Source organism: Bactrocera dorsalis, chromosome 6 (genome assembly GCF_023373825.1).
Source record: "Bactrocera dorsalis isolate Fly_Bdor chromosome 6, ASM2337382v1, whole genome shotgun sequence".
NCBI lineage: Eukaryota > Metazoa > Arthropoda > Insecta > Diptera > Tephritidae > Bactrocera > Bactrocera dorsalis.
The window spans coordinates 24939211-24966432 of record NC_064308.1 but is presented as its reverse complement, the minus strand read 5'-3'; the positions used below and the strand labels follow the sequence as shown (position 1 = coordinate 24966432).

Below are 27222 nucleotides of genomic sequence, written 5' to 3'. Positions count from 1 at the left end.
GTCCGGAAAGTAATAGGACTAATAATAGATCTAAACAAATTTATTGAACCAATCGCTACAGTCCTTTAAAAGCTTAAAAAATTGATTCCTTCTGCGTCGATGCAGCGCTGCCACCGCGTTTTCCAAGCATTAAAGGTGTTACGGAAGGCATTCTCCGGAATAACCTTGAGGCCCGAGGTGTAAGCTGCTTGGAGGATTGCCTCTTTGTCTCGGAATCATATTCAAAGGTCCATGACTCGTCACCTGTGATTACGTTATTCAGAAATGGGGGGTCACTTTCACATACATATGTTCACATTTTCTTGGCACGCTTCCACTCGCCAAAATTTCTGGTCGTCAGTGCGCACTTTTGGAACCATGAAAGCTTTCTATTAAGGATAAGCCCCAATTACCTCATCTTATCAACAAGTTGAAGTCATTAGCATTCGAATAGAAGGGGTCCGACTGGAAACCTATACCTTCTGGTAAATAAAACCATTTAATTTTTACTTGTGTTGACGGCTAAGTCGCTACTACCCTTGTATTGTCCACTGCAGTTGCATTCGTGTTATGCCATCAGGACCCGGAGACGTGATAAATTTGAACGAGTTCAATGCCCAGAAGGGGTGATGTTCGTTCAAAGAGTCCAAGAAGAATGCACAATCGCTTTCGATTCTTCCGATATGCAGCAAACGATCGGCGGGCATCGCCTTTGCATGCTGGCGATTAATTTTAAATATGTTTATCATCCAATTTCTTCTCTCCTTCTTATTAAGAAGTATTAGCATTTGCCGATATGGTTCCTAGATTTTCTCCAGCCCTCAGGTTTCTTTGATCACATTCAGTCATAGCGGCCGACATCCATTTCCATTGCTCGTAGAAGGTGGCACCATCTGTTCTGCTGCGGTCGTAACGGGTGATTTTTTTGAGGTTAGGATTTTCATGCATTAGTATTTGACAGATCACGTGGGATTTCAGACATGGTGTCAAAGAGAAAGATGCTCAGTATGCTTTGACATTTCATCATGAATAGACTTACTAACGAGCAACGCTTGCAAATCATTGAATTTTATTACCAAAATCAGTGTTCGGTTCGAAATGTGTTTATCGACAAATTTTGTTCAGCGATGAGGCTCATTTCTGGTTGAATGGCTACGTAAATAAGCAAAATTGCCGCATTTGGGGTGAAGAGCAACCAGAAGCCGTTCAAGAACTGCCCATGCATCCCGAAAAATGCACTGTTTGGTGTGGTTTGTACGCTGGTGGAATCATTGGACCGTATTTTTTCAAAGATGCTGTTGGACGCAACGTTACGGTGAATGGCGATCGCTATCGTTCGATGCTAACAAACTTTTTGTTGCCAAAAATGGAAGAACTGAACTTGGTTGACATGTGGTTTCAACAAGATGGCGCTACATGCCACACAGCTCGCGATTCTATGGCCATTTTGAGGGAAAACTTCGGACAACAATTCATCTCAAGAAATGGACCCGTAAGTTGGCCACCAAGATCATGCGATTTAACGCCTTTAGACTATTTTTTGTGGGGCTACGTCAAGTCTAAAGTCTACAGAAATAAGCCAGCAACTATTCCAGCTTTGGAAGACAACATTTCCGAAGAAATTCGGGCTATTCCGGCCGAAATGCTCGAAAAAGTTGCCCAAAATTGGACTTTCCGAATGGACCACCTAAGACGCAGCCGCGGTCAACATTTAAATGAAATTATCTTCAAAAAGTAAATGTCATGAACCAATCTAACGTTTCAAATAAAGAACCGATAAGATTTTGCAAATTTTATGCGTTTTTTTTTTTTTAAAGTTATCAAGCTCTTAAAAAATCACCCTTTACATGCCAAACTATACTAAGCTGGCGAGGTTTGCGATTTCAGTCAAACCTTTTATGTGACATAAAAGAAGGTCGGGTGTTTTTGGCGTAAGTTTTTTTTAATCAGAAATCGAATGATTACTACGCCCATATCCACGTATTGGTCATGACGGTAACTACTAAACTACGATAACTGTCTAACAAATAACGAACTGACTTTGTCAGCTGAATGTGCAATTGCATTGCAATCGGGTGCCGGACCCGATGGGCCTCGAACCCTACCAAGGTGGTTAGTTTGTCCATTCCACACTGCCAATTGGTATTGAAAATGTCTAGCACACCGGACGTTGTCTAACGAATAATTCCAGTAATGTCAAACTCTTACAATATTTACCTTTGGTATGCGCGATACCATCTTAACATTTTGTGGGCGTGTTTTGTTTAGTACAAAGTAGTGTACAAATAAAAATATAAAGGTATACGAAATGTACACCCAACTAGTTTTTACACGGTTTATTTTTACACGGATTTGAAGTTACACTGTAGAAAAAGAAAAAATTTTAATCTAGACGGTTTCAAAATCACTGTATTGTAATTATGTTTGTTTTTGCTGAAATGAACATACATACAAGGTGCTTTCCAAAGTAAGCAGGATTAAAAAAAAAAACAGAACAAATGATTTTTTTCGGTAAAATCAATTTATTTAATTCGGAATAGTCTTCTTCTGCTTTAATACAGCTTTTTGCACGGCCCAAAAGCATATCGAATGAGTGTTTTAGCTCATTGGCCGGTATGGCCGCTAGTATGGCGGTGCAAGCCTTTTGAATGGCCTCTACGTCTGCATAACGCTTTCCTTTCATGGCAAATGCATTTTTCCGAAAAAGATAAAGTCGCACGGTGCCATATCAGGTAAATATGGGGAGTGGATAATGGTTAAAATGTAATTTTTCGTCAAATAATCGTTCTTCGAATGTTGCATTCTGAGCAATTTTTGGTCGTCAGTCAATTTGTGCGGAACAAACCGTGCACACACCTTTCGTAACGTTTGATCAAAATGCGATACATCGATGTTTTGAAGATGTTCAATTCCATTTCCATGAATTTCAGTGATTATTTCGGCTGATTTTTGATGAATTCACGCACAGTTTCGATGGAATTTCCGATGATCACGCATTTTGAGCGGCCCACAAGTTGATCATCATTTATGTCCTCACGACCTCTTTGAAAACGTTGAAATCACTCGTGTACTCTTATTCCATCAATTGAAACGTTTCGGTAAAAGTTTTACCAATCTTAAAACAAAATTTAATGTTGGCTCTTTGTTCGAAGGTCATTTTCGCACCGATAATACAAACATACTGACTCTTAAAATGCATTAACTTCACTTTCAATCTATGAAATGTAATGAAATTCTCACGGACAATCGATAAAGATAGTAGATTCTAACGCACCAGTCGATATATAGGAGTTCGCTAGATTCAAAAAGTCCTGTTTACTTTGGAACGTATCTTATAGTAATAACTGGGAAGTCCCTTATTCGATAACTCTTACCTACACCTTTTGTTCACATGATATTTAGATTGCTGAAATGTGTATCTCCAGTGAAGATACCGACTTTAGTCCGGTTCGTCGCAAACAATTGAGCTTGCTATCAAGTAGCGAAGAATAATTATGTAGCTATGTAAATATTTTTTCTTTATTTCTATTCTAATTTTTCTGTTCTTAATTCTGGATTAACAGATTTCTTTTGTTTTTTGATTAATCTACCAATTTTTATCTGCATGAATTATGTATTTTTAGTTTTAACGGCGCAATAATGTGTCATATGAACATACAATTTGTATGCATATCTGAAATTTTATAGTTTACAACATTTTTTACAGGGTTTTTTTTACGGATTTCTGAGGACCGTATCTACCGTGTAAAAAAAGAGTTGGGTGTATTACTTTAGTTATTTTTCAAGCAAATTAAAATGCTCTGAAGCCTTTAACTTTTTCGATTTGAATGAGTCTCTAATGTTGTGATATAATGCTATAATGTGCTATATCTATAATTATAAGATTTCAATAACCTTGTACATGGTATGGTTGAGTATGATTTTTAATATTAAGTTATATATGTAATTAATTAATTAATGAGGGTAGTTATGCGTAAACTTTCAATCTCCATATTGTATCCGATTTCGCATATCCTATGAACACATAATATTATATAACATCACAAAAATTTAGTGCATAAATTCCAAACTTTTTATAAGTCAATATACGTAAGCTCAGTATTTTTGAATTAAACAAATGTTCAAAAGTTAAAGCCATCCAATCTATATGTATGTATAAATTTAGGCGATGAAGCACCGGTGCCTGAAGACGGCATTAAACCGACATTTACTGAACGTCCAGTTATACGCCAAAGTGAGGACGGAGGCAATGTAACCTTTGAATGCAGATGTGTCGGAGATCCAAAGCCAACTATAACGTGGTACGAATTTATAAACAATATATTCATGACAAAATTGAACGATAAACTCAGTATTGAAAATATGTACTTTACTTTCCTCAACACGAATAAAAAAGTAAGAATTTTAGTTATGATCCTTCAAAAATTCTAATTTTTAGCATGTACAAATGTAAATATGGATGGTACAAAACTAAATTTAGCGTGTTCGATTCACCGAGCGTTAGAGAAAGATGTTTAAATAAGCATTCAACACTTCCGGTGCAATTCTGACCAAACTATTCTCTGACACATTCATAATTATGTTGCGATCCACACTTTTTTGGAGAAACTATTCGTTCAGCTTAAAAAATGTTTTAGCAACCCTTTAGATTTGTTTCTTGTAAACAAATATAATTCGTTTTAAATTTTAAAACTAAAATTTTCAATTTGAGTCTTTCACACTAATAAAACTGCTCTATGCAAAACAAAACTTTATATCATTGAAGACAGCGGGTATATCTCTTTAAATATTAAAGATCTATGGTTTTTTTAATTTTAATGGTGTAAATAGTTCACCGTGGCAAAATTTTTGTTCATACATTAAACAAAATAAAAATCAATACGTTTCTGTTGAGATGAAGGAAAATACGTATTACATACTGAGCTTAAAAAGAAAAGAAAAAGCATTATTCGTCGTCCGATTTGTCCTTTTTAAAAAGGTTTCACGGCCAAAAGGAACTCAAGGAAGGCGGGAGATATAAAGTGTCCTTATCTTTGGATCAAAAACTATACCACATGGCACGATTAGAAATCAGTAGTGTTATTTCAAGTGATCAAGGAGAATATCGCGCACGTGCAAGAAATCAGCACGGCGAAGGTGTGGCTACAATCAACCTAAACTTTGAAAGCGGCTCAAAAAAGTAAGACAATTTGTGTTCATTTAAATAAAAAGTAGTTATACTTCGTGGTTCTGGTGGCAAACATTTTTACATACAAAACTACATCTATAACATTTCTTAAATTTATAATACAAAATACTTGTGGACCCGGCCACGCGTTGTTGTGTTATACATTTTATACTGTTATTCACATAATAAACTATTCAATACAGTGAAAATTTCATTTACGAATAAAGTGAAAACGTTTTTGTCGGTATAAGAATCCAGGGGGTTGTACTTCAGGTTTCATTTTGAATATGTTTAAACAAATAAATGTTAATGGGAAAAATAACGAATTTAAGGCTGTTTTCTCAGTTAGGTTAACAGCATCTGTCACTTATAGTTAAAAAAAAAGTTTTTTTTTTACCGAAAGAAGGAACCTTTGTTATGTTTACCAGAACTTTACTGACAAATGACTGCTAATCAAACATTGAGAAAATGGCCCATAAGATTTGGGATTTTACTGAAAACTTCAATTACAGTTGAACTTTCCTAATTCGAATAACTATAATCCACTAAAAAACTTCGAGTTATGGCGGGAAATTTTTATGCAATTTGACTTCTATTGCTAATTTAAGAGTTCGAGTTATGGAGAGCTTCGAGTTTGAGATATGGAAGTTCAACTGTAGTATATTTTTTTGGGAGATTGTGAATACATACCACTCGTTTGCATCAAGAATTTTATGTAAAAATTGGCACATATACCATGTTATATTAACATTTTGTTTATGTTGAATTATCATCGAATTTAGAAGGTGACGAACTTCAACAATAATTTCTCTCTTCAATGTGATCAAGATTAGTTAAGATTTATTTTTTACTATTAACAGGATAAGTGTCACGAAGTTTGTAACACACAGAAGTAAACGTCTGAAATACTATAAAATATATATTTATATGATCAGCGTGACGAGCTGGGTTGATTTAGCCATGTCCAACTGTCCATCTGTCTGAATATATACGAAACAGTCCTTCAACTTTTCGCTTTGAAATGTTGTACATGTCCTTTTGTTCTAAAGAAGCAGCTTATTTGTTGGATCAGCCGGCATCGAAACACCTTAGCTTATGATTGCCCTACAAACTGAACGAACAAAATCAAGTTCTTGGAGCTTTAAACTCTCTGATAGTTATTCTAATTTACTTAGTCCGTTTAACATAGTTCAATTGACAAGGTCTGCCTAATTGGTTGTAATAAAATTGTGTTTTTAGTAAAGAAACGTATTTCAAAACACAAATGAGACTAAGCATTGAAAGCATTAGTATTTTCTCATATAGTATGTATCATTCGTGACCTCGTTAGCATGGTATTTTTTTCATAAATAACTTTTTGTCAGCAAAATATGAAAATACATATTTAAGTATGTATTGTGAAAGTTATGTTTGTATGTAAAAAATCCACCATTTGTGTAAAAATGATTTTATACAATAAAATTATTTGAAATAATTAAATTAAGAAAACGAAATAAAATTATCAATTCAGAATTCCGGATGGTAAATCGCCGCGTTTTCCGAAAAAGCCAACCATTCGACAAGAGGAAGACATATTAATAATGGAATGTATATTAGAAGCACATCCAGTCCCTGACATAACATGGCATTGTGCCGATCAAAAAATTGAAGATTCAAAGCGTACAAAGATGTCAAGAAAGGCAATTTCTAAAGACATATATGTGTTAACATTGGAGATCCGAAACCCCACCAAGGATGATGGTGGAAATTACCGTTGCAACGCCGTAAATGTGTATGGTGAAAGCAATGCTAATATAGCACTAAATTTTCAAGGTATATTACAAAATATACGTCCTCTGTGGTACGTTGGATGTAACAACCTTATTATATTAGCTATCCAAAAATGAAAAACACAAAATTATCGTAGCGTATGAATATGTATGTTATATATTTTTGTATGTATGTATTTAAACTTTGTTGTTTATATCAGCTAGTTATAAAGAACTTTATACATTAGTTGTGTATCAGAAGTCCAACTAATTAGTTGACTGTCTCTCTCCATAAGCAACTGGTATTTTTTAAATATTGCCCACAGAAAATTAGCCATTTATAAAATAAAATCACTCATTGGTAAATCATTTTACAAATGGTACCAATTTGTGGGTTTTCTGTCTTGTTAGATTTCAGGAATTTCTTATTGAAAACTAGTGTATTTTCTAATCGTCTGGAAAATTGTTAAACGCTTGTACAGCTGAAGTGACTTATGACTGAAATGAATGGGTTTCAAATCATTCGTTCGTTTAAAATAGCTCTGCGATGTTTTGTTCCCAACGAGCAAATCAATTCATGTGAGCACCCAGAGCAATAAATGCAATAACATTCATGACAATTGGCTTTGTAAGCATTGTATATCAATTCACACTACATAAAATATAATATAATCTAAGTTATGTTATTCAATTCCACTGTTTAAAAAATATAAATATAGTATGTAATGGTATTCTAATTGTTCTATTATTACATATTACTATTAAGTTTTTTAAGCGCACTTCGATTATAAAAATTTACATCGAAAAGATTTTCGAAAATTTATTTTCCTATTTCCCATACATACATCATGCATGATACACTTATTGCTTTTTAGATGGGCAACGAAGACAATGTTTTATATTACATTGCCCTGCAAGCATCAAAAGAAAGTATTTACATACATACTGTTTGATTTGTTGTAAAAGATATCAAAAAATGTTAATGCAATAGGTCACTGGTTGTATTGGTGATATCAAGTGCATTAGTGCGTCAGTCTAATACTCGTACGTAGCAACATCTACAATAGAAATGTAAACAATTGGGGTTATTTTTATGCTTGTTTTGGTTTTAATATTTTGCATATGTAGATATAGTATCTGCCGTAAAGCTTAAGCTAATATAAAACTTATGAAATTCTTGATACAGAATGTATCAAAATTAACACAAGATTAAAATTTGCCATTATTTTAATTAATCTCTTCACAGTTGACGATGTTAAAACACTATTCCATCGATATTTTATATAAAATTTTCAACTGTGGCTGCCAGGCTTTAATTTTTATTTTGGAATATTGTGAAATAAGGAAGACACGTTTTTCTATCGTGTAACACTCTATTTTTACTAAGCTAAGATGTCAGCTATCGTTTTGTTTTTTTTTAGAGTTGTCAACACTTTACTACATAAATGGCGGCAAATGTAAATATTGCATAAATTTTGGAACACTCTTTATGTTTTTATGCGATGCACTGGCAGGTTAGGAGTTTGACTTTACATTTATAAGAATATTCAAATTGTAGGAAATACAATCAATAAACTATTTTACTACGTTTATTATGAATAATGTTATTTCATTCTTTTTATTTTTTAATTTTTTTTTGGTTTTTTTTCTATTTCATACATTTTTTTGTATGCCATTCATAAATATTTTTTATTCATAACACTTGTGTTCCTATCACTGACATATAATTATCAATTAATTTTCTGCAACTATCGTAAGGTTGGGAACTAAGTCACTAGCCGTTGTCGAGTTTTTTAAAAAAGGTTGTGACAGATTTTTTTTTATAAAACTACTCATTCAAAAGTTATACTTAGGTGAATTTTTATATCAAACGAGCAGAGCATTCCTAGAAGTGATTGGTACTACATGCAAAATACTATGGATACGGTTTTAATAGACAATAAATAGCATGATTACGTTTGATTCTTTTTATCAGTAATTCGTTCGTGTTATTATTTGGTAAAGTTAAAATAAAATATGGGACTATATTTTTGCAATCTGAAAGCAGATTAAATTTTAATTCATTACATTTCGCTCAACAATGTTTTGAACTTTTCAAATAACTCTATACCGGTTTCATAATTATACATTTCCTGTAACCTAACCTAACAGACCTTTTCCCTGCATGCCATGTTCATATTCATATATTATATATGTATATACTGTATATAGTATATATAAATTTTAGTATTGTAATATTAGTGTAAGAAAAATAATAGTAATTTTATTATGATTATAATATGCGTTAAAGAAATACCTATAATAGATATAAGAAATCCCACTGTGCCGCACTTTACTAATTTATAATAACGTTAATTTTTCTTGATAAGTCATTATGTAATTCCCGTATTATATACATACATGTATATGTGTATGTTACTAGCTGGTAGCAACTGCTCATCACAAGTAAATTATTTTAACATAAGCAAATAATGCTTAAATTACACAACAGGTACCAATGATAATGGATTTGCACCATCATTCATCGAAAAACCTCGAATTATACCAAACGATTCCGGAACTCTTATTACGATGAAATGCAGATGCAAGGCAAAACCCGAACCCACAGTTATCTGGTACAGAGGAACGCAATCGGTCAGTGAAAGTAAAAAAATAAAAATTAAGTCGACTCTGATTGCTGAAGACACATTCGAACTGACATTAGAGATCAAGGTAAAGTAAAATGTATTAATAAATATAAAATATATTAAAAACTTTCACAAGAGACCATGTATCAACTTCTCTAACTTTTTCTTCTTTATTGTCGTAAACACCACTTACGCGATTATAGCGGAGTTAACAACAGCGCGCCAGTCGTTTCTTCTTTTCGCTACGGGGCGCCAATTAGATATGTATTCCAAGCGAAGGCAGGTCCTCCTCCATCTGGTCCTTCCAACGGAGTGGAGATCTTCCTCTTCCTCTGCTTCCGCGGCGGGTACTGCGTCGAATACTTTCAGAGCTGGAGTATTTTCGTCCATTTGGACAACATGACCTAGCCAGCGTAGCCGCTGTTTTTTAGTTCGCTGAACTATGTCAATGTCGTCGTATATCGCGTACAGCTCATCGTTCCATCGAATGCGACATTCGCCGTGGCCAACGCGCTAAGGACCATAAATCTTTCGCAGAACTTTTCTCTCGAAAACTCGTAACGTCGACTCATCGGTTCTTGTCATCGTCCAAGCCTCTACACCATATAGCAGGACGGGAATTATGAGCGACTTTCACGGGTCGGTTGTTGATTTGCCAAGTCTAAAGCCACATTGATAAGGTCCAATCAGTTTGTTGACGGTGGGCTTTAATCTTTCACACAATACGCTCGATAGAACCTTATACGCGATGTTGAGGAGGCTTATTCCACAGTAGTTAGAGAAATTTGTGGATTGGGCAGAGCACACTTCAATCGTTGGGCATGCTTTCGTTCGACCATATTTTACAAAGAAGCTGATGCATGCTCCTTATTAGTTCTTCGCCGCCGTGTTTTAATAGCTCGGACGGGAATCCATCGGCCCCGCGGTTTTTTGCTATTCAGACGGGTAATTGCTATTTGAACTTCTTCATGGACGGGCAATGAATCCATCCATCCCATCCCGCACACAGTTTCCTTTCTCTCCGCTGCAAGACGGCACTCCTCGTGGTACCAGCTGTTCTTTTGCATTTCCCAAAAAATAATGATTTCGGTTGCAACTGGACGTAAGATCTTCAAATGCCGCCCCACAATTTCCTTATACCGAGTTGTTGACGAGTGCTCTCAGAAAGTAGGAGTGCAAGCCGAGTAGAGAATCGTTCGGCAATCTGTTGTGATTGCAGTTGCCGACGTCGAACCTTTCTTGTGTATGTTGTCGTGCGTTCTTTGCTGCACAGAGGCGGTTGCGAATCTGCAACAAGATAGTAGTCCGAGTCGATGTTAAGACCTCGGAGCGTACGCACGTTTACAACACTGGAGACGTGTCTTTCGTCTATCCCAACATTATCGATCTGGCTGGTCGATCCGGAGACCGCCAGGTAGCTTGATGAATTTTTCTATGCTGAAATCTAGTCTAAATTGAGAATTTTGTTTTGGATTTCGGTTTTAAACTTATTTTTATATTTTTGAATAGTTTTCTGTTGTTTTTTAATATAGTTTGTGATATTTAATATTTTGTTTTCTATGGAACTCCCCAGATAATTCATTTCGTTTAGGGAGGTAATTGTTTCAGTCTTACTTTTTTCTAGAGTTTGAATTTTGTCCATAATTTCTTTTTCGTCATCACTATCCATTGTCCCTACTATAAATTTAAGTCCTTTCCCTATTGCGTTTATTAGTCCTCGTTTCTGTCTAAAATTTAATTTTTGTCCTACATATGTCCATGCTTTTGTTAACGCTTCCTAATAGAGGAGTAACATTTGTATATGTGTCCGAAAGTTTATGTATATTGTCTTGTAAAATATTTACTGTTTCAAAGTATTGAGTAGTGTTAATAATATGTATTACTCTTAAGTAGTTTTCAATAATTTCCGTGTCCTTCAGCTTAATTGGTATATAACCGTGGTTGTCTGTCAAGTCTTCAACTTCTAAGTATTGTGCTCCTGTGTCGAGTAGCACTGATGCGTAAAGTAATACAAGACAAATCATCCGAAAAGGTGGTATGTTAAGAGTTATTTGTAATATTTATGTCCTCGATCTGCTCATTATTTAATCCGGTGACGGTTATTTTTCGAAATTTAGAATGGTTTTTACCTCCTCTTTCATCCTTTAAATAAACAGGGCCTGTCTGAATTTCTACATTTTCGCGTATTTTGTTGAGTTTATTAATAGCTTTTTCTTTATTATTAGTTCTTTAATTATTTGATATTCGTTTGGGTCTTTTTTTCCATTTCTAAAATTAATTGGTTTCTTTCCTGTACTTGAATGAATTGTATTGTTATAAAACATAATTATTTTATATATTTTTTCTTCTGTATTTTCTGCATCTTTATTAGGATCATGTTTTAAAATTTTAATATGTTCATTTATAGTGTTGTGTAACCTCTCTACATCTGAGTTATATGTATGATTATTATTTGACGTGTAATGTATCTCAATTTCTTGTTCGCTAAGAAATTCCAATAGAGGTAGAGCTTTAAAACCTAGTTCATTATCTACAACCAATTTCTTTATATTTCCTACTATTGACAAATACTGCGTTAGGGCTAATTTAAATTCCATCCAAGATCTATTTTTAATTTTAATTGCCTGCGCAAATTTCGAGAATTTGTCGATAAACGTTAAAAATAGTGTTTTCTGTAAACTATAAAAAACATCTACGTGAATAATTTCTCCAGGTTTCTCAGAAGTTTCAGTTATTTTTTATTCTTGTTTGATTGGGTGCCTGTCATATTTTTCCTTGTTACAAATATCGCAGTTATTTGTATATTGGGTTATTCGTATTCTTAGTTGGGGGTGATAGATTATTGTTTTCAATTCAGCAAAGTTTTCATTTATTCCTCTATGATTATTTCGTTTGTGTTCTTTTTCAGTTTTTTCTGTTAACTGATTTTCATCTGCGATACCTTCTAGTAGCTTTTTACATCTAATGATTTTGAATTGCCTATTTTCGTTAAAATATTTTTTGACTGTTTCATTGAAAATATTAAATAAAGATTCCTCTGTAATTAATATGGCATTAGTCTTATTAGGATTAAAATGGTTTTTTATTATGGTGAAAAGTGTTTGTTCGTCGAATATTTTTGCAGTTATTGTTTTGCTTTTATTTTTAAAAATATTTTTGTTTTTTATTTTTAATGATCCCGATACAGTTTTATTAACCCTCTATAACTCAAAACCTCCAAATTAACTATTTTTAGTGGAATCGGTTAGTTTTATGGGAAAAATATACAGAAATTATTATTTTTTTTTTTTACTTTTTTATTTATAACACATATAACACAAAAAAACAATGAGTAACAGTGATAAAGAAAGTGGGCAAAATTATGAGTAAAATGGAAATCCTTCAGGACAAATGAAAGTTCTTGAAACAATTATTGTTTTTGGTATAGCATAAAGCTAACCCGCACTTTTCACACACCGTGTGAGTGAACGCGGCACATTTCGGGAACTTGCATCGGATTTTTTTTCCGCACATTGAGGCCAGTGCCCGACTTTCACTGAAGAAAAAGCTTCATTGGAAAAAAGTAACCGCACTTAGTTTGTTTTGCTTATGCTTGATTAGAGGAATGGAGTGTAGACTACATTCTACATTGCTTGACAAGACGAAAAAAATTACTACGAGTAGAATTTAGGAAGGTGAAACGGTTTGTTGCCTGTGGTCTACCATACGTTATAGAGGGTTAAAAATTATTTGCCGTCGATAGAAATTTATTGGGTAATTAGTTTCTAAAATGGTATTTTCATTCTGAGTCATCTCGGCAGTTTCATCCATTTCAGTATTTTGGGTTTCTTCATTAATATTTATTTCAACTCTTGATAAAGCATCTGCATTACCATTTAAAACTCCTTTTTTATATTTTATTTCATAATCATATTCTTGTAAACGAAGTCTCCATCGAACCAATTTAGAATTCGGCTATTTAATAGAAAATAGCCACGTTATGGGTCTATGATCCGTTTCTATCAGAAATCGCCTGCCGAACAAACATGGTCTCAATTGTTGAGTAGCCCATACAATTGCTAGTAATTCTTTTTCTATAATACTACAGTTTTGCTCATCATCACTAAGTGTTCTACTAGCAAAACAAATAGGATGTCCATCTTGGGACAGCACTGCTCCCACTGCAAAGTTGCTTGCATCCGTTTGCAACACAAACTTTTTATTGAAGTCTGGATATGCCAAGACAGAGGAATCAGTTAATAATTTTTTAGAGTGTCAAAACTTTCTTTATAATCAGGATCCTTAATATCGGTTTTAGCGTCTTTCTTTAAATACTTTGTGATTGGTCGTGCAATTTTCGAGTAGTCTTTAATAAATTTGCGGTAATGGAAATTTTTGTATGCATAAAATTTTATCTGGGTTTGGTTTTATTCCTGATTCAGTTACTATATGCCCTTAAAAACTAGTTTCTCTTTTCATAAATTCGCTTTTATCTAACTGGATCTTTAAATTTACTTCTTTCAAACGATTAAATACTTTTGTTATAGATTCAAAATGTTCCTGAAGTGAGGTTGAGAATATTATTATGTCATCGCGGTCAAAATTGCGGTAATATCCTGCGAGACCTTAGAATTGCTTAATTTGTTTTTGGGTTGTTGGTAATGGAAATTTTTGTACGTATAAAATTTTATCTGGGTTTGGTTTTATTCCTGATTCAGTTACTATATGCCCTAAAAAACTAGTTTCTCTTTTCATAAATTCGCTTTTATCTAAGAATCTTTAAATTTACTTCTTTCAAACGATTAAATACTTTTGTTATAGATTCCAAATGTTCCTGAAGTGAGGTTGAGAATATTATTATGTCATCGCGGTCAAAATCGCGGTAATGTCCTGCGAGACCTTAGAATTGCTTAATTTGTTTTTGGGTTGTTGGTAATGGAAATTTTTGTACGCATAAAATTTTATCTGGGTTTGGTTTTATTCCTGATTCAGTTATTGTATGCCCTAAAAAACTAGTTTCTCTTTTCATAAATTCGCTTTTATCTAACTGGATCTTTAAATTTACTTCTTTCAAACGATTAAATACTTTTGTTATAGATTCCAAATGTTCCTGAAGTGAGGTTGAGAATATTATTATGTCATCGAGGTATACGAGACAAATTTTATTAATAAAATCACCTAGGACATTATTCATCAGCCTTTGAAAAGTGGCTGGTGCTGTTTTTAGTCCGAACGGCATACGAAGGAACTCGTAGTGGCCGCCTTCTACGTTAAATGCTGTTTTTGGAATACCTTTTCCATTTATTTCAATCTGATGGAAGCCTTTAGCAAGATAAAGGGTCGTAAAATATTGACACCTTCCCAATTTCTCCAAATTTCTTCACAAAAATTTTGCTTTTCACTACCTTAATTCTTTAAGGATAGTATATTTCACTGCCTTAATTCTTGAAGGAGTTTTTTATAGTGTATTTCACTACATTAATTCTTTAAGGATTTTATTATTATTTGTTTTTTTTTTTTTAATTTATTTGGTACGCGTTAATTATAGAAATAAAAAAGTCCTTGATTTTTCAAAGAAACTTTTCCGCGCATCCTATCCTCGTCGCCAATTAAAACATTTCTTCCAAGAAGACAATTATTAATTTTCTTAGAATAGCTCTTGCTTTATTGAATTAAAGAATATGACTGCCTTAGCTTACAAAAGTTCTTAATCTTAAATACGAAATCAATAGTAAAAACAGAAAGCAAAATACAATTAAAATTCTAAGTGCATCGCCTCTTAAAAATTTCGATCGTAAAAACATACTTAAAGCAAAACGGAATGCACTTAAAATTCTTTAGAATTTTGATGCAATTTCAACTATTTGATAAACAAATGAAATTCGATGTAATTCTTAATATCAAAATTAAAGAGCTCGCCTCTCATGAAAAATACGTTGCCCACAATTAAGTGGAAAACAACAAAAGAACTTAGTTTATTTCGATTTATGTATTAATGACGTAAGTATTATGTAAGCTAAATAAAAAGTGTTAAGTGTGTATGTATGTAAACATACATAGTAGTTGTTTATATTAATATTTTGGTGATGGTGAAGTGGATATCATAACTCTTTACTTCTTTACTTATTATCATATAATTATAAGACAGAAGAAGAGAATACCTCAATATCTTACATTTAACTTACATGCTCTCAAGCTCTTTCACTGGTTCATTGTGTTAAAATAAAATGATGACAGTGAAAAAAAGAAAAGAAAAAAACAAGAAGTGATTTGAGGTTAAAACTAGCCTATTATGTACATATATTAATCACACATAATTTTTTAATTTACAAATAACATATTATTAATTTTTAGACGGATATAAAAATTATTAATTTTGCCTTTTCGTGTAGGATCCTGGTGCTGCTGACGGCGGCACTTATCGCTGTAATGTTCAAAATGAGTACGGAGAGTCTAACGCAAATCTCAATTTGAATATTGAAGCTGAACCAGAACCCGAAGGGGAAGGTCCCACATTTGTGGAGAAACCACGCATAATTTCCGAAAATAAGGGAAAACTTGTAATAATGGAATGCAAAGTTAAGGCTGACCCAAAGCCAGATATAATTTGGTACCGTAACGGTCAAATTATTCAAGAAAGTAGTAAAATAAAAATGTTTATGGAGCAACGTGGTGACCAATACTACATTAAGCTGGAACTTATTGATCCACAATTAGAAGATTCTGGTCTCTATAAATGCAATATCAAAAATACACTGGGTGAATTAAATGCAAACCTGACGTTAAATATTGAAAGTAAGTTCTCTTTACACCCGTATAAATATTTTTTTATCTGCATAATGTATTAAGAACACATTTTAATCAAATTATTTAATTTCGATTCGTGCAGTCGTGCCTGTTATCAAAGACAAACCAAAAATTATCAAAATCATTAAAAAACGTTCTGTAGTCATTGAATGTACAGTAGCGTCCAAATTTGAGCCAAAATGTACATGGTACAAAGAAGAAGCGGCGGTGAGAGAGAGCCAACGCCACTTTTACCGTGTCGAACAAACAAAAGAGGGCGAGTTCGCTGTGAAGTTGGAAATAAATGAAGTGATGGAAACTGACAAGGGCTCTTACAAACTAATAGCTAGCAATGAAAAAGGAGAGGCAATTTCACAAGTAGTTCAACTTATAGATATTCCAGAAGAGGAGCGTAAATCTACTGTACTAGAGCTAGTTAAAGCTCTTTCAGATCAGACTGTAGTTGAATCAAAATCTTTCGAATTACATATCACATTGAAACAGAAGGATCGTAAATGTAAAATTGAATGGTATAAGGGAAGTATATTAATTCGTGAAACGAAAGAAATTACAACCACATTTGATGGTACAAATGCACGGCTAACATTCAGCACAGCACGCCAAGAGCATTCCAGCACTTACAGAGTGGTAGTCATCAATGAGACCGGCAAGATAGAGTCAACTTGTAAGATCACCGTCGTGAAGAAGCTTGCTATGAAAAAAGACACACAACCGGAAACTGAGGAGAAAATCAAGGTAATACAACTTTTATAGTAAACCGAGAAGTCGGTGCGTATAAGTAGGTACATATGCATATGTAGTTGTACAGGTAGTTTACCTGCCTACAAGTGTACCATATCTTAATTTTGATATTGGTACGAAAGTGATCCGATTATTTTAGCAACCTTCTTGACCATTTTATTGATATTATAATGGTTTAATAACTAATATAAAAGTAATTATAGTGTTTTTAATTATATATTTATAATAGCTATAAAGAATAATAGTAACGTATAGGAAACGACAATTTTCAAATGTTCCCATATATTCAGTTATGACTTTTCACTATTATCCTCCTAACCTAACAATACAACTTTTTACTCTTCATACAATTTCTAAAATTTATCTAAAATTCAGAAAGGTGAGGAAGAAACTGACAAACCGGATGAAAGAAAAGAAGAGAAGCAACTAGAAAATGTAAATATTGAAAAAGAAACGAAGCAGAAGGAAAGTAAAGTAAAGAAAATCGAAGAAGAGGTGAAGAATGAGGACAAAAAGATTGCTTCAGAAGAAGAGTCTGACAACCAAGAGAAGTTGGTTGAGTCGAAAAAGGAAATGGCAAAAGAAAATGAAAATGATAAAAATATGGACGAATCACAAAAAGAACCGAAAGAAAAGCCGAATAAAGTCGTTGAGAAACAAGAAAAACAAAAGAAACAAAAAGTAGACGAAAAGCAGGTAAGACTTATTAAAGCCGCCTACGTAACGACGATAACGACATTCTTGCATTTTAGCTGCATTAACGAAAAATATTATTGCATAAAGAGTTGCTTTTTTAAGTTTTTTTCCGACAGTTATATATATGTATAAGGATGGTTTGTCACCATTATCCAAGGGTCAATAAAAAACACAACAACAAAGCTACCAGTAAGACAAAAAATACTTCGACCCAAAACTAAACTAAGAACAAAACAATGTTTTCTATAGCTTAGTGAATACGAGCCAGCAGTGAATGAATGACCATAAGCGGCCAATTAATTGTGCTCTATAAATATAATATTTTAGGTATAAAACAAGTAATAGGCATGTAATATTTACCAAGGCTTTAGAATTGAATTAATCGAAAGTAGAAATTACTGTATGTATATAATGTTAATTACTATTAATATTGCAGTTATCCTTTAGTGCCTTAGTTCATCACATTATAAGTTTTTATTAACAATTAACAACAGACTTTTAAACAATATAATCAAGATTTTAATAATTTGTTTATACATAATTTTCTTTTAATAAACAGTCGGCGCAATCTCAACAGGGACAACCTGAAATAGCATCTGTAAGAAAAATAGATCGCAAGGTAAGTTATTCAATTAGCGACAAAATATTGAACAATTACCTATTACATTGGATAGTAAATCGCTAACCATACTTCTTTCAAGTGAGTGGAGAAGTTCGTATAAATTAGGGTGTCCGTAGTTTCGCAAGTTGATTTGATCCCATTTAAAGTATATGGTAATATGGTTGAAATTAAAAAGAGGAACCATTTAAAAAACAGATGGGGCGTGTGTAAAAAATTAACTTGAGAATAATAGACCCGTAAAACAATAAAACCGATTATGCCAGTTTGTGAGTTCATTAAAGTTGATTAAAAAGCGTCTTCAACCAAAATCTTACGAATCTACCCTTATTGAATCACCCTCTTGCAAGAATCTGCTGTGTAGTAATAGAAGACAATGACAAAATCGACGATGATGACTATTCCAAAAATTGTTTTTACAATAAAACTAAAATATACGACAGCAAAAAGGCCAAGTTTCTATATTTACATAAAGCTTGCCGGCTCTATAATAAAATGATAATATTGGTTACAACAATAATTATGTATAATATATGAATTTGATAATTGATTTTATTAAATTCTCTACAAATATTTTATAGCAATATTCTGTTGTAATGTTGCAAGAAGTATTCGCTGTTAGATTATCCCTTTACTCTACCGTCATCAGAACCCGATAATGTTTGAATATTTGTGTTTAACAAGTTGCAAAGACATTTTCACCACCAAAATCAACGATTGTTAAGAACGTATTCGGAGAGTTTCTATGGAAATTGTTCAAATTTAAGATCCAGACATTTAATTTTATTACAATAAAAGGATATTCGAACATATCAAATATACGAATAAGAAGAATTTAGATTTTGCTTGTAATTGTTTTGTTTCTGTGTTTGTTTATTCTTATGAATATATTTTCCACATATTGCTGTTAAGTCGAGATGTACTTCATTGGCGCATACATATAAATTTGTATGAATTTGAAACTTTTGATTGCGACGTACATTATCTTGTACCTTATAGTCGTTTGCTCATGCTTAAACTACTTCATTGAAAATAATATTTGTGCATCTGAATCTTACATGGCAACATATTTTAACGAAACAGGCTAGTATACAAGAAGAACAAAAATCAGAAATTCATAGGAAATCTGTAATCAAAACGCAAGAGACAACCGTCATAGATGGAGAAAAAATATCATCTCAACGTTCGTCAGTGGTGGTATGTACATATTTTAGATACTATTATACTTTGTTGCTTAAATTGCGAAAATATAATAATTGTTTGCCTTTCAAACTGGTAAATGAACATTATGCGCATAAATGTATTAAATCTGGAACTATAGTAAATAAGAATCTTGGATAACAAACATGCCTTTTTATATTCAATATAACATACGAGTATAAGGCCCCACAAAAATATTTCCAACATCAAGGGTAATAAATTTTAAAGTTGGTTGTCACTTTATAATCCTAACATATGGGTTTTTTTTATAGAAAACAAAACACCATTCTGGGGATTGGCATTTCTTTTCTTTTATGTCATTCGCCTTTTTCTAACTAATGTTGTACACACAGCTAATGAAAAATATACATTTTTTTCCGCCAAATACATTTGCCATAAATCAACAATATACTACTTATAACCTACTTGTATTTTATAAGTATAAATTTTTCCATTAATTTTTAAAAAGTGGAGTTTCTTCTAAGCAGTAATTTTTCCCTTGAATTCAATTTAGTTTCAGATTATACTATATATGTAGCTCAATGAATAGTCAAACATAATTTCAATTCGTTTATGGTTTAAAAGCCATATGGAATCGTTCTATGACTAATATAAATGTGAAATCTAAATGTTTTAATCTAATTGGATGTTAGACAGGAGTTCCTAGCTATAAACTGGTAGGTGCTTCACTGAGTGGCTATTATCATTGCATTTACACTTGCACACAAATATGTTATATTATATTCTATCTAGGTATATTAAGTACCATATATGTTTTGTTTTGGCAGCAACATGAAGAGTCCAACCAGGAATCACGTAGATTGCCTGTTATGGAGAAGACGGAACTTGAGGTAGCTAGAAATTGATTGCAACTAAATTGTATATTATTGTACAAATGATTTCCTTGTATAGCATATTAATAAAATTTTTATCGTATAATACTTAATTACAATTTATTCAAACATTGACTAGAAGTTAACGTTTAAATTATGCATGTATAGCCCTTTTTCATCACCTTAGTAAATATCCAAATCCTTTTGATATTTTCCAAAAATGTATGTAATTCTAAAAGAAACCTGAAAACAAGAAAATTGAGGCGAATAAGAATCCACAGCAATTAAAAGAGGAAATCCCGAAACTTAAGCCCGCTCTAAAACGACAAATACCAAAGGTGAGAAATCTGTACTCATTTTTTATGTTGTTTCAAGTATATATTTGGGATTTTTTTCTTTCTACGCCTATCATTTACCGATCTTTTAATCGTTTCTTATAAATTTTTTTCTCGTACACATATATATTCAATTTCTCTTTGCTATTGGTTCCTTCATATTTTTTGGTGATATATATAATAATTCAGCTCATTGTTTCTAAAAATTTTTTACCAATGTTCTCACTGGTTTATGTTTAAGAATATTCAATAATTACTTTTCCATTTTTTTAATTCGAATGAAAAACTCAAAACTGTTTCGCCGACATATTTCTTTTGTGGTTTTGACAATAATCCAAACCGAATATCGAGAAATATTTCGTAAAATAAAAAGGGCTGTATCAGGTCGTTAAGTTGGTATATCGAGGGTTCCGTCAAAAAAGCAGCTTCTTTGAGAGCAGAGAAATGGTCGTGTGGAAAATTTCAGATCAATATCCCAAAAACTAATTGACTAGTTCGCATACATATGTACAAATTGACACGTACATGACTAAATCGACTCAGCTCGTCATGCAGATCATTTATGTATATAATATATATAATTTATGAGGTGTTTCCTTCTAGGTATCACAAGCTTCGTGCCAATATGGGGTATGGAAATAATTATGAAGAGTCGAACAACACAACTCTTGTAAATTGCATTCTCTTCAAAATGCTTCAATTCAGTTTTTGTTTCGATTTTAATCTTCTCCTATTTGTCTTCTATTTGTCACTTCTAGTTGCATTTCCTTCCATTCAGATTCTTAATAAAAATGTCTTCTTACATACATATGAATTTCCGGCGAAGTAAAGTAAATTTTCGTGAGGGATGTTACCTTCTGGATATCATTGGCCAGGAAAGTTTATAATTTATTATCCCGAGAGCATAATCGGACAGAGAATTATACTATTAATTGCTATAATATAATATATAAAATAGTGGGAGTATAACCATGAAAAAACATTAGCTAATTCGCTTCTTACACATTGAAGTTCAGCAGCTAATAATGATGATAACACGTTACATATATATCGAGTCCTTGGCTTAAAATATATACCATGTAGAAGGCATATTACTTAGAGAAAAGATACTGGTATTCCACCCCTCTTGTTCTACCGAAATTCTCTGCTATTCACCAAGAATAATAGAAGCAAGATTGCACCATCATTATCATGAATTTTAAAAGGAGCAGTGGCAGAAAAAAGGTTGTCTCCTGGCTTGCAAATTTAAAACTGTTTCTCTCTACTGCGACTTCTCATTCTGAAATTCTTTACTTCACCGCCAGTTATTTATTGTTCACTCTTGTTTATAAATGTCGCAGCTTAAGACGGAAAAAGTAACGGTAAAAACTGAATGTAATCTTTATCGAATACTTATATGGGCTACTATTAAAATTAAGCAGAGTTTGCAACTACAACCCCATAAATTGAAAGTTCAAATGTCTTGCGTTATAATGTATAAAATGCAATTAATATTTGTAATATTGACTACATAAAAGTAAAGGTGGGCGAAATATCTTATAATTCATTCTGAACTTCTAAAATTTTGCTAAAGGGATCTTAAAACTATAATTCTTAGCTTATATTTTCGAATTAAAATTTGTTATTAACTTTTAATTTCCTGTTACTAATTAATTTCTAACAACTCAAAAATGTTTTTGTATTGTTATATGATGTTTCCTTCCTTGTATTCCTCCATGTTTTATGGTCTTTGTTTTCTTTGCATTGCATTCAATATCAGCAAAAACAAGAAGAAAAGACTGTTGTTGAAGAACTGCCAAAATTACGAAAAACTTCTATTACTACATCTAAAGAAGAACCAAAGCCAGAACCGCCTAAGCCTAAAGCCAAGGCTAAGGTTAAAGCTAAGCCGAAATATGAAGAATTACCAGAAATACCGGACTATGAAAGGCCTGTTTTAGAAAAATATGAAAAGTCTGAATTCGCTGCAAGTGACTTTAGTCGAGAACTTGATATACCTACGAAAATGCAAAAACCGGTATTAGATTCAGAGAAAAACGAACCAGAGAAAGGAATTCTGAAAAGCGGACCACCAAAGGTATGAAACAGCTCATATTTTGCATAAATTATTTAAAATGTATATATTAATGGGTCGTTTACTAAGTAATTTCGTTCGATGAAAACAGCTGCTAATAAGTAGAAACTCATTTATTATTTCAATGTACCATATAATTAAATGATAAATGCTGTATGCATGTGTTTACTCATGTTTGCAGAAAGAAAAGGCCGACCAAGTGTCAGCTGATGAATCCACTGACTTCAAAGTAGGTAAAGGAAAGATTCCAGAAGATGATACTAACATTGATTCTGCAAGTTTGCGTCCTGTGATTGTTGAGCCAGAGGTAAGTCATATATGAAGTAGAAATGCATTTTATTTTATTATGTACAAGTGTACGACATTCTGTGACGGATACGGAATTTTTTTCTGGGGGAGGTGGGTCGAGTTTTGAGTTTTTTGGTGGGTGGGGATTTGCCTTTTTCGTTCAACATATTTTGAATATTGATGTTACTTTGTAAATTCTTCTGAGCTTGAATTAAAATCTCCGATTTTGGGTGTCAAACAAACACTGCCACCGAATGCGCCCCTCCTCTTCGTAGATCCATTCTGACATTGTATTGTCTGAATTTTCCTTATACACCAGCATTTTGCATAAATACGAAATACATTTTTTAAATTCCTTTCATATTTATATTGCATTTCCCGACGTCCAAACCATTCTTAACTTAACTCATATGGAAAAGCAACATCCTCCCGTAACAATTTTGCGTTCAAACTAAGCAGAGGAAAGTACCTTTTGCTCCTATTGAGGTAAGTTAATCTGTAATTTTTATACTCCCGCAACAAAGTTGCTAAGGAGAGTTTATAGTTTTGTTCACATAACGGTTGTTTGTAAGTCCTAAAACTAAAAGAGTCAGATATAGGGCTATATATACCAAAGTGATCAGGGTGACGAGTAGAGTTGAATTCCGGATGTCTGTCTGTCCGTCCGTCCGTCCGTCCGTGCAAGCTGTAACTTGAGTTAAAATTGAGATATCATGATGAAACTTGGTGCACGTATTTCTTGGCTCCATATGAAGGTTAAGTTCGAAGATTGGCAAAATCGGCCCACTGCCACGCCCACAAAATGGCGAAAACCGAAAACCTATAAAGTGTCATAACTAAGCCATAAATAAAGATATTAAAGTGAAATTTGGCACAAAGGACCGCATTAGAGAGGGGCATATTTGGACGTATTTTTTTTGGAAAAGTGGGCGTGGCCCCGCCCCCTACTAAGTTTTTTGTACATATCTCGGAAACTACTATAGCTATGTCAACTAAACTCTATAGAGTCGCTTTCTTCAGGCATTTCCATATACAGTTCAAAAATGGAAGAAATCGGATAATAGCCACTCCCACTTCCCATACAAAGGTTATGTTGAAAATCACTAAAAGTGCGTTAACCGGCTAAAAAAAAACGTCAGAAACACTAAATTTTACGGAAGAAATGGCAGAAGGAAGCTGCACCCAGGCTTTCTTTAAAAATTGAAAATGGGCGTGGCGTCGCTCACTTATGGACCAAAAACCATATCTCAGGAACTTCGAATCTAATTAATTTTACAGCAAAATAAAAAAATATCTAAAAGACGGATAATGAAATCTCGATTATCACTTTATCATGCGAGAGTATAAAATGTTCGGTGACACCCGAACTTAGCCCTTCCTTACTAGTTTGATTTTCAATTACCTGTCAACATACATATTTTTTAATATCTACTGTGTCTTTATGTGTTTACATGTATGTATTTAACATCTGCCACTTGTCTCAGAGAGAATGTCAGAAAACCCATATTATATAATAGAGTTCTCTCGATTAATATATGTACATATAATATAATATATGCAGATGTAGAATATATTGCTTAATTTGTATGTGACATGTTTGCTCTTGTGAAGTTTTAAAAGAAAATGCATACGAGTTTTTATGCATCTAAATATATAAATTAAATAACGCCGGGCTGATTGCACCATTTAGAGCCCAAGATTGGATCGATAGTTATAGTCTAAGCGGTAGCAACGTTTTCGAAAGAGAATTTCAGGTAAAAAACTTCTTAGAAATGCTGTTTCTCTCAATCTTTTACTCTCCCGGATCCACGGCCTATCTGGCGGGAGAGGGAGAAAATTGAAATTCTTATTTTTTCGTTGTTGCTAGCTCTCGTACTATTACTCGTTTACTGAATTTGTCCCTTCTTCGTTTGTAGTTATTTTCTTACAAAGAGACAGTATGGGCGACCAATAGTGCTACGGATGAGGCCGCTTGTATAATATTATTTCGAAATTACTTAATTTAAATCGAAAAAAGCATAAATTTGAGCGAACTTTCAGGAAGTAGACATCGCTTAGTGGGAGAATCGTCTTATTTAGCGGCAATTTATAAATATTGGGTTGTCAAAAAAGTCTTGCGGTATTTTTATTGAATCAACTAGTGTGTGGCCCATACATGGAGCTTCTTAGTGACTCCAAGCTTCTTCAAATGGTTTATATCGGTTTGATGACTACTATGCCGGTCTCTTTCGACCAATTCAGCGATTTTATCGCAATTTTCGACGACAGGCCAATAGTTTCTGCGAAAATTATGCTTAAGTAAAATATTTTTGTTTCTAATATCGTATAGAACGTATTTTTTTTTCTTTACCGAAATCTTTTTTTTCATTTTCGTCTTTTTTAATACTTTTCTTTACCCTTTCTCATAAGTTTTGTTTTATTATTTAAAATATATATTTACATCTTTACAAAATTCGGAATCTGAGTCGAACAACTATATAATTTGAAAAAAGAAATTAATCTATGTGAGTAAGGCTCATTATATCTTTATCTATAGGTAATCTTTTTAGCAGCGGAAACTGAAGTTTTGCGACTGCAGAGTATCATACGTTGCAAATATAATTGCATTCCGCTGCAAGTGCATATAAGCCTTCTTTTTGTAACAAAAGTAGAATAATAATCAAGCTACGGCATGTTATGGCAATCCGCACAAATGTAGTTATAGATGGGTCTCGAATTGGATATTTTCACAGCGCGAAACATTAACTAATTAATAAAAAATCAAATTGATACCGAACCTCAGAGGTTCACGCTTTGAATGATTAGTTTCTTAGTGAACATAACTTGTTTTTGAAGGTGTATAAATATGTAATACTGTGCTTTGGGCCAAAACGCAGGAACAAGTCTATGCATCATCTCGATCTAGAAATACTCGTTTGTTAGTAAACCAGCACTTTTTCTCCTTAAACTTAAGAACTATGGCAGCTGCTTGTTAATTTATAGTTGTAAGCATTGCGACCGAGCAAATTACTTCTGATTATACTGAACGAAAATTAATATAATTTAATTCCTCTATAGTTGAAACGGTAAATAGTCAACGATACGACTCAGAACTTTTTTTAACATATTCTTTAGGGTTGTAAAGGAATTAAATATATACTGCTATGTTTTGTACTTATCCTTTTGTGCAGGGTAATCAATCTTTCAAGGAGCTCAAACAGCAACGTCGGCGTTCTTCAGTTAAAAATCTTATGACCAAAGAACCCATTGAAAATTTTTTGGGAGTAGTTTTGAAACCCGTAGTAAAAGATCCAAAAGATAAAGAGGTTCCACAGCAAGCCCAACAGATGTTAAAGGTAATTGAACAATGAAGCATTCTCTCATGCGCGGTCTTTCTGCCTCTATCTGTTTTCTCTCGCTCTAATTATTCTGTCAAATTTCTTGAGAAGCACCGTCGTCTCTTTGTTACTTTTTTCTAAAATCGAGAGCTAAATACTTCACTGACTGGTACTAAAAAGATTACAGCATTTTATTTTTATATTTTACTATTAAATCTATTTGATTTTTCTTGCCCCCTTTTTAGCAAAACTTTCTTTTCTCCTCATGCTTTTTTTCTTATTTTTTAATTAAAAAGTCCATTTAAGATTTGCATTAAGATATATACATATATCCTTATATACCCATGTTTTTTAAGGAAACAATGAAAGAAGGTGAAATCTTGATAGCATCCGATAAAGTAAAAGTTCAGGTTTTAAAAAAACCTGAAAGTTTACCAACAATCTTGGATTACTGCGAAGGTCCCGAATTAGAGAAATATACAAAATTTGAATTTGAAAAGAAAGTAAAGGCTAAAAGTGAAACACAGTTAACGGCTAATAGGGTTATACCGCAAGTCCAATCGCCTACAAAAGATTCGACAAAGGTAAGCTTTGTTTTTTTATTGAATTCAATTTTCACACCAACCATTATTGTAAAATGAGAAAAGTCTAAGAAAATGTTGCTTGCACTTAGGAGATGAATATTTATCATATATTTTTTTAAATAATAAACTATGTTCAATATTCCAAATAAGGATTAAAAAAAAACAAAGCATGGTGTAAAAACACATCACTAACGAACGTATTTACTTTTAAGATGAGTAATATAAGAA

The 27222-nt window shown here is 32.9% G+C and overlaps 1 protein-coding gene and 1 long non-coding RNA gene across 52 annotated transcripts in view; one reads left to right on the top strand and one right to left on the bottom strand.

The window, feature by feature from the left end:
- LOC105230773 (twitchin) overlaps nucleotides 1-27222 on the top strand; it is a 152963-nt gene that overhangs the window by 16557 nt on the left and 109184 nt on the right. For 25 of the 49 annotated variants that reach the window (XM_049459946.1, XM_049459923.1, XM_049459918.1 and 22 more), the window contains 15 exons: nucleotides 4145-4280; nucleotides 4958-5158; nucleotides 6657-6958; nucleotides 9386-9606; nucleotides 15893-16295; nucleotides 16390-17042; nucleotides 17424-17744; nucleotides 18304-18363; nucleotides 19447-19560; nucleotides 20352-20414; nucleotides 20636-20734; nucleotides 22491-22808; nucleotides 22987-23112; nucleotides 26264-26428; nucleotides 26767-26994. In XM_049459946.1, the coding sequence (XP_049315903.1) occupies nucleotides 4145-4280; nucleotides 4958-5158; nucleotides 6657-6958; nucleotides 9386-9606; nucleotides 15893-16295; nucleotides 16390-17042; nucleotides 17424-17744; nucleotides 18304-18363; nucleotides 19447-19560; nucleotides 20352-20414; nucleotides 20636-20734; nucleotides 22491-22808; nucleotides 22987-23112; nucleotides 26264-26428; nucleotides 26767-26994 (3410 nt within the window). The remainder of the gene's footprint in view (nucleotides 1-4144; nucleotides 4281-4957; nucleotides 5159-6656; nucleotides 6959-9385; nucleotides 9607-15892; nucleotides 16296-16389; nucleotides 17043-17423; nucleotides 17745-18303; nucleotides 18364-19446; nucleotides 19561-20351; nucleotides 20415-20635; nucleotides 20735-22490; nucleotides 22809-22986; nucleotides 23113-26263; nucleotides 26429-26766; nucleotides 26995-27222) is intronic. The other 24 variants (XM_049459936.1, XM_049459953.1, XM_049459952.1 and 21 more) reach the window with 13 other exon arrangements.
- Nucleotides 1-27222, bottom strand: part of LOC125779607 (uncharacterized) — a 128475-nt gene that overhangs the window by 71716 nt on the left and 29537 nt on the right. The gene's annotated exons all lie outside the window — the stretch shown is intronic.